Here is an 8,120-nt window from a genome sequence, read left to right on the forward strand (position 1 = left end):
GCGCCCCGTGTCCCCTTTCCCGTGCCCGGTGTCCCCGCCCCCCGCCCGGTATCCCCCATCCCGCGCCCGGTGTCCTTCATCACGCGCCCGGTGTCCCCTGCCCTCCGCCTGGTGTCCCCCCCGCCCGGTGTCCCCCATCCCGTGCCCGGTGTCCCCCATCCCGCGCCCGGTGTCCCCCATCCCGTGCCCGGTATCCCCCATCCCGCGCCCGGTGTCCCCCATCCCGCGCCCGGTGTCCCCCATCCCGCGCCCGGTGTCCCCCATCCCGTGCCCGGTGTCCCCCCGCCCCCCCCCGCGCCCGGCGTCCCCGCCCCCCGCGCCCGGTGACCCCGCCCCCCCGCGCCCGGTGTCCCCCGCCCCCGCCCCGCGCCCGGTGTCCCCTGCCCCCGCCCCCGGTGTCCCCCGACCCCCCCGCGCCCGGTGACCCCGCCCCCGCGCCCGGTACCCCGTTCCCCGACTCCTGAGGACGGGCCTGAGGACCCCCGGTGGGGAGCGCGCAGACAGGCGGCGGCAGCCGGCGCGGGGCTCCCGGGGCTCCCGGCGGCGTCCCCCGCGCGGCCGCACCTCTCACCTGGGCTCCGGGCGGCGGGCGGGGACGCGGGGGGCGGGGACGCGGGGGGCGTGGTCCCGCGCAGCCCCGCCCCCGCGCTGACCACGCCCCTCGGCTCCGCCCCGCCCCGGGCGCCAGCTCCGCGGCCGCGGCCGCCCCGGCCTCCCCGCCCGCCGGCCCGGTCCCGACTCCCCGCGCGCCCGCCCGCCGCCCGCCCGCCCATGGCGGGGAAGGTGCTGTCCCTGCTGCCGCCGCTGCTGCTGGCCGCCGTGGGCCTCGCCGGCCTCCTGCTGCTCTGCCTCCCCACGCGCGACGTCCGGGAACCGCCGGCTCTCAAGGTGCGCGCCGGCGGGAGCGCGGGGGCGGGGGGGGCGGCCCGGAGCCCGGCGGGCTCTCCCCGGGCCTCCGCCGGGACCCCCGCGCCCGCCCCTCCGGGGCGCCGGGCCCTGCGCCCCGCCCTCCACGTCTGCGGGGTGCGGCGCTTCCGGGGCGTCGCGGGGCTGTTGGCCAAAGTCGCGGGAACTCCCTCCCTGGCCGCGGGCCGCCTGCCCGTGGAGGTCCGGGCCCGGGGCACCGAGTCCCGCGGGCCTCACCAGCCCTGGGTGGGGCCCGGATGAGGGGTGACAGGTGGGGGGGCTGAGGACCCCTCAAGCCCGCCACCCTCGGTGCGGTGCGGGTTCTGACCTTGAAGGGCTTGGCTGGTCCGAAAGCGGCTGGAGCTGAGCTTGGCGGGCTCCCAGCCAGCCCTCTCCTTTAACCCTTTACTGGGGCTGTGGGGTGGGGAGATTGCCCCATGCGCCCAGGAAGGAGGCCGGGGTGGAGGCCGGCCCTCCAGCCTCCCTGCTCTCGGATGGGTCCCCGGTGTGCATAAGGACCGGACCGTCTCTCCCAGGCTGGTGGCGGTGCCACCTGAAGCTGACCTGTAGCCAGGCTCCCGGTATTGGAGACGGGACTGTGGGGACGGGTGCTAGACCCAACACTCACATGCTGGCAAGCAAGACCCATCCTGCCCCTCTCAGCTCCACAGCCTCAGCCTCTGCCCCTGGCTTTGAGGCTCCGAGAGGAGACACATATTGGAAGCTCGTTTCCAGCCCTCACAGCGACATCCTCAGGTCTGGCTGAGGTCAGGGCAGACAGCTGCGGAGTAGGGAGGAAGGAAGATAGATAGGCCCAAGGGGCTTCCTCGGCAGCTGGGCTTCCTCTTCCTGAGTCACCCCTCGGAGCCCCGGGGCAAAGTGGCAGATGTCGTCCTGGGACCCAGATTTGCCTCCACTGGGAAGGCCGCTTCCTGCTCCTGGCATGGGGTCTTCAGGCAGTCAGAAGGGAGGGTTGCCCTAGAGGCCTTTGCTAATTCTCCTTCCAGGGAAGCCATGTGGCTGTGGTTGACACAAAGCTCACCACAGACCAGGCAGAAGTAGAGAGCTAGGGGGCGGCGCTTAAGGACGGACTCCTTCCTCCCTTCCCCTCCTCTCCCCTCCCCGCAGTATGGCATCGTCCTGGATGCTGGCTCCTCGCACACGTCCATGTTTATCTACAAGTGGCCAGCTGACAAGGAGAACGACACCGGCATCGTGGGCCAGCACAGCTCCTGTGATGTTCAGGGTGAGACCGCCAGACCCAGACCTGTCCCAGCCTCGACTCTCGTGGGGGTCCCGGGCCCCTGCCATGGCAGGTGGGGGCTTGCTTCAGCAGGAGTCTCAGAAACAGAGACCGGGCCCAGGGAGGGGGCCGTGGAGACCTGTGTTCTAGAAAGGCGGACAATCTGGGCCTCGACTAGCCCAAGGCAAGGATCCAGCACCCTGGGAAGCTAGACTGAGTGGACGCTGCCCCAGGCTTTGTGCAGACACCTGTGCCACTCCCACCAGACAGGCGGCAGCCTCAGAGACTGGGTGGCACCTGGCTCCTTTGTCTCCGAAATGGGCGTCTTTGGGGGTATAGGTGGGGAAGGTGTGTCTAAACCGCCACCTGGTAGGGAGGCAGGCACCCCAACCCCGGCAGCCTGTGAGCCACCTGCGGGGGGGAGGCTGTCTGCCAGGCCTGACCCTCATCTGCCCTCTCTCTAGGTGGGGGCATCTCCAGCTATGCAGATCACCCTGCGGGGGCTGGCCAGAGTCTGGTTGAATGCCTGGAACAGGCGCTCAGGGATGTGCCCAAAGACCAACATACCAGAACGCCACTCTACCTGGGAGCCACAGCAGGCATGAGGCTGCTCAGGTGAGTATTCCTGTGCCTTCACCCCGGACCAGCACTGCACGCGGTGGGCCCACAAACCGCTGGCAAGGGCTTGGGGCCGGGAGACTCCAGGAGTGGCCTTAGGGAGTAGGCCCCCCCAAATCCTTCCTGCAGCAGGGCACCAGCGGCTCACGCCCGTCATCCCAGCTACTCAGGAGGCTGAGACCTGAGGATCGTGGCTCAAAGCCAGCCTGGACAGGAAAAGTCCCTGAGTCTCTTATCTCCAGTTAACCACCAGAAAACTGGAAGTGGCGCTGTGGCTCAAGTGGTAGAGCACTAGCCTTGAGCTGAAGAGCTCAGAGACAACGCCCAGGCCCAGAGTTCAAGCCCCGCAACCAAACAAAAAGAAAAAAAAAATCCTCCCTGCTTCATGGGGAGGGCAAGGGGGAAGAGGCCTCTCAGGATCCTCCCCTTTGCAGCCTCACCAGCCCAGAGGCCTCTGCCCGTGTGCTTGAGGCAGTGACGCAGACACTGACCCAGTACCCCCTTTGACTTCCGTGGTGCGCGCATCCTCTCTGGCCAGGATGAGGGTGTGTTTGGCTGGGTGACTGCCAACTACCTGCTGGAGAACTTCATTAAGGTGGGCGGCGTGGTGGGGGTCTGGTGGGGCCTGGTGTGTGTGGGGGTCTGGCGGGGCCTGGGCCTGGAGAGGGCCTGGTGTGGGGAGGAGTCTGGCAGGGCCTGGGCCTGGGGGGGTGGGGTCTGGCGGGGCCTGGGCCTAGGGGGGGTCTGGGGGGGGTCTGGCGAGGGCCTGGCCGTGGGCTTGGCACTGGGGCCTGAGGAGCCGAGGCCTGCCCCTCCACTGTCCCAACCTCCACTCTCCACAGTATGGCTGGGTGGGCCGGTGGGTCCGGCCAAGGAGGGGGACAACGGGGGCCATGGACCTAGGAGGCGCCCTCCACGCAAATCACCTTCGAGACGGCCAGCCCAGCCGAGGATCCCGCCAGTGAAGTCCACCTGCGGCTCTACGGCCAGAAATACCGAGTCTACACGCACAGCTTCCTGTGCTATGGCCGAGACCAGGTCCTCCAGAGGCTGCTGGCCAGCGCCCTGCAGGTGCCGCCAATCCCCACTGCTGTCACCTCCACGGGGGACAGAGAGGAGGGACAGCGCCCAGAGGAAAGCCCCTCCCGCTTGCCTCTCCTCACCCAGCATTAGCCAAGGGGGGCCATGACTACTTCACCAAGGGACTTAACCTTCTGCCCAGCGGGCTGCTGGTGGCCCCAGAGCACAAGCGAGGCTGCTCTGGTTTCCTTGGGGGCAGTTTATCAGCCTGGCCTTTTGAGGGGGACGGTGAGTCGTGGGGTACCACTCACCCTCTGGCCACTCCCTCAGACCCACCGCTTCCACCCCTGCTGGCCAAGAGGCTACTCCTCCGAAGTGGTGCTTGGGGAGGTCTACCGTTCGCCATGCACGGCCGGCCAGCGGCCCCCGAGCTTCAACAGCAGCACCAGGGTCAGCCTGCCCGGGACCGGCGACCCCACCCTCTGCCGTGGCCTTGTCTCTGGGCTCTTCAACTTCTCCTCCTGCCCTTTCTCCCGGTGTTCCTTCAATGGGGTCTTCCAGCCCCTGTGGCTGGGAGCTTCATGGTGAGTTGTGGAAGGGCAGGGGGGCTGGGGGCCTGAATTCCTCTGGGGCCTGGCCGTCCGGTGACCATGCTCCCTCTGTGCAGGCCTTCTCTGCTTTCTACTATACCGTGGACTTCCTGCAGACAGTGATGGGGCTGCCAGTCGCCACTCTGCAGCAACTGGAGGCGGCCACCATCACCGTCTGCAACCAGACCTGGGCCGAGGTGAGGCCTGCCCCTCACCCCCTCTGTCACCTCCTCTTTTATCAGCCCCCCCATTATCCCTTTGCTCTCCCTGTGTGTGTGGGATTCCTTCCTCTGGTCCTTCCCGTTATCCCTGAGCTGCAGGTGTAGGGAGGTCCCCCCCGTTATCCCTGAGCTGCAGGTGTAGGGGGGGTCCTTCCCCCCATTATCCCTGAGCTGCAGGTGTAGGGAGGTCCCCCCTCCCCGGTTATCCCTGAGCTGCAGGTGTAGGGAGGTCCCCTCCACGTTATCCCTGAGCTGCAGGTGTAGGGAGGTCCCCCCTCCCCGGTTATCCCTGAGCTGCAGGTGTAGGGAGGTCCCCTCCACGTTATCCCTGAGCTGCAGGTGTAGGGAGGTCCCCCCCTCCCCGGTTATCCCTGAGCTGCAGGTGTAGGGGGGTCCTTCCCCCCGTTACCCCTATGCTGCAGGTGTAGGAAGGTCCCCCCATTATCACTGTGCTGCAGGTGTAGGGAGGTCTCCCAGTTATCCCTGTACTGCAGGTGTAAGGTGGGTCTTTCAGAACACCCCTGTGCTTTGGAGGACCACTCTGTACTCAAGACATGGCCAGATTATAGTTGGGGGGCTGGGGCCAAGTGACCCTACAACCACTTGTGGAGGGCGGGCCGAGGGAACCAGGAGCACCAAGGTCTGCAGAGCAGCTTTGTGGAGCTGACAGGGACTGAGAGGGAGAGGTAGAAGGGGCAGTGTGGGGGAGAATGGCCAAGCAAGGGAGAGATGCGGCAGAGAAAATCGGCAGGGTTTGGGGTAGAGGATGAGGAGCTGAAGGGGTTCAGGAGCTCTGCCTTCTGCCACTGGCTAGACGTTAGTTCCTCTTAAAGAAAGAGGCATCTGAGCCGCTGGAGGTGCCTACTTGAGACTCGTGAGGAAGGATGCCAGAGCCCGGCCATCCCATCCTGTCTAGTAGCATGCAGACAAAGGTGTCTTAGGGAAGGTGGCAGAGGGTACAGGACCAGATCCAAACCTGGAGTGCCCGTAACCATGCCCACTTATCAACACCTCTCCTGCCCCCTGCCCCCCAGGGCCCTCCCTGCGGTCGCCTCGGGGCTGGGCCTTCCGGGCAGCAGTGCTGACCGAGGGGGACACTGCCCCCTGCCCCCCAGGGCCCTCCCTGCGGTCGCCTCGGGGCTGGGCCTTCCGGGCAGCAGTGCTGACCGAGGGGGACACTGCCCCCTGCCCCCCAGGGCCCTCCCTGCGGTCGCCTCGGGGCTGGGCCTTCCGGGCAGCAGTGCTGACCGAGGGGGACACTGCCCCCTGCCCCCCAGGGCCCTCCCTGCGGTCCCCTCGGGGCTGGGCCTTCCGGGCAGCAGTGCTGACCGAGGGGGACACTGCCCCCTGCCCCCAGGGCCCTCCCTGCGGTCCCCTCGGGGCTGGGCCTTCCGGGCAGCAGTGCTGACCGCGGGGGACGTTGCCCTTGCATTCTGTGCCTGAGATGGGGGCCCGTCCTCCTGCGCCCTGTCGTGGTTCCGCCTGTGGGGGGGCAGTGGGGCGCCTCTCCCCAGGGTCACCGGCCGTATCCTGCCCTTGTCCCAGCTGCAGGCCCGCGCGCCCCGGCCAGCAGGCCCACCTGGCCAGCTACTGCGCCTCGGCTATGTTCGTGCAGCAGCTGCTGAGCCGCGGCTACGGCTTTGACGAGCGCACCTTTGGAGGCGTGACCTTCCAGAAGAAGGTAGGCGCGGGGCGGAGCCGGTCCCTGGCCGGGCTGGGGTGGGGGTGGGGGAGCCCAGGCCGGCCTCCCCTAGGCTGGGAACCCCGAATCCCGCTCTCACCTCGCCGCACTCCCCAGGCCGGGGACACGGCGATCGGCTGGGCACTGGGATACATGCTGAACTTGACCAACCTGATTCCCGCCGACCCGCCCGGGCTGCGCAAGGGCACGGACTTCAGCTCCTGGGTGGCTCTGCTCCTGCTCTTCGCCGCGCTGCTCCTGGCCGCGCTGCTCCTGGTGTTTCGCCAGCTGCGCTCGGGCAAGTCCACCAGCGCCATCTAGGGACGCGCGGGTGGCTGCCCCGCCTGCCGACGGGGGGGGGGGGGGGCGGGGAGCCTGGGAGCCGGGTCCGGCCTCGTGCATTCCCCCCTGGGCCCCCGCGCTCCGTACTCGGCCCCAATGGGAACCCCTTGGCCCCCATGCTCCCCTTGCCGCCCACCCCACCTCAGCCCCTGAAGCCCTTCTAGCCTGGGGATCTCTTCAGTGCCTCCTACCCCTCCCCTCTTCCTTGGGGTGGCAAGTCCCTCAGTCTGACTCAGGGAGTGAGGGCCCTCGGAAGGGTCTGGGCCTGTGTTGGGGTGTCTGCTCCTACTTGTAAAGATTTTGTAATAAAAGTTTTTTTCCCTAGAGCAGAAGTGTCCACAATGTAGGGCCTGTCCTTCCTTGCTGAGCGTGGACCTGCCCAGACTCTAAGCACCCCCTTCTCCACCATGGGGGAATCCCTGAGTCCTGAGTCCCCTCTGACTGTCAGAACCTGGACACACTCCAGGTCCTCACTGACAGCCTAGGCGGGGCCGAAGGCTGGGCCTGACCTCCAGCAGACCCGGTGTGAAGGCAGACCCGGGGAGGCGGTGGCTGCTCTGGCACAACCAGTGCTGGTAGACTGGGTAGGGCAGGGGCTTGGGGCCTGGTGTTGGGGGAATGAGGTCGGGAGCAGCGGCAACGGAGACATCGTGACATCTTGCCCCTTCTGTCTGGACCCTGAATTCCCTGCACACCACCTGCAGCCTGTGCCCTGTCATTTTGTTTGGCTTTGCCCGTGCTGGGCCTTGGACTCAGGGCTTGAGCACCGTCCTTGGCTTCTCTTTGCTCAGGGCTAGCACTCTGCCACTTGAGCCACAGCGCCGCTTCTGGCCTCTTCTATCTACGTGGTGCTGGGAATCGAACCCAGGGCTTCCTGCAGGCCAGGCCAGCGCGGTAACGCTAAGCCACATTCCCAGCCCCCACATTCTTTCACGTTTTGTGCTTTCTTTTTTCTTCTTCAAACCTGCTGGGCCGGCCTTGGCGATGGCGAGATTTGTGAGGCGAAGGACCGGCTGGAGGATGGGGGACGTTCTCACCTCCATTTTCCTGACTGAGCCGGAGGGAGGTTCCCGAGTGAAACCGGGCGCGCTGTCAGGACGGGGCGGGGCGGGCGGGAGGAAGCGGGCCCCGTGGAGGAGGCCGGCACCCGGGGCCGTGACCACCTTGGACAGCTCCCCGCGGGCTTTCGGCAGCGGCTCCGGGCCGCCCCTGCCCCCTGGCGGCCGCCTCGGGATCCATCCAGCCGGAGCGGCGTCGGCCGGGTCCCGGGCGGGCCGCGGTGCCCCCCGCCCCCCGCCCCGTTCCCCGCGGCGCGCCCGGTGCGTCCCGTGCCGGCGCACCGGGGATTCCCTCACCCCCGCCGGGGCGGGTCCTCGCTCCGGGACGCGGTACGGGACGGGAGCGGAGGTGGCGCGTCCCGGGGCGGCCCGTCCGGACACCGCCCGTCCGGACACCGCCCGGGCCGCCTTCGGGGGCTGGCGGGGGCGGGCCGACCCTGG

The 8,120-nt window shown here is 68.1% G+C and overlaps 1 protein-coding gene across 1 annotated transcript; it reads left to right on the forward strand.

Annotated features, from left to right (window-relative positions):
• Positions 1-731: 731 nt before the first annotated feature.
• On the forward strand, positions 732-6,733 carry LOC125345287 (ectonucleoside triphosphate diphosphohydrolase 2-like). The gene is given in 12 exon segments (XM_048337508.1): positions 732-888; positions 2,035-2,152; positions 2,614-2,764; positions 3,202-3,265; positions 3,267-3,362; positions 3,610-3,678; positions 3,680-3,838; positions 4,118-4,346; positions 4,349-4,371; positions 4,455-4,579; positions 6,150-6,279; positions 6,397-6,733. Coding segments are annotated over 12 exon segments (1,485 nt in total). The 5' UTR covers positions 732-771; the 3' UTR covers positions 6,601-6,733.
• The last annotated feature ends 1,387 nt before the right edge of the window (positions 6,734-8,120 follow it).

Source organism: Perognathus longimembris, unplaced genomic scaffold, assembly GCF_023159225.1.
Source record: "Perognathus longimembris pacificus isolate PPM17 unplaced genomic scaffold, ASM2315922v1 HiC_scaffold_5471, whole genome shotgun sequence".
NCBI classification, from domain to species: domain Eukaryota; kingdom Metazoa; phylum Chordata; class Mammalia; order Rodentia; family Heteromyidae; genus Perognathus; species Perognathus longimembris.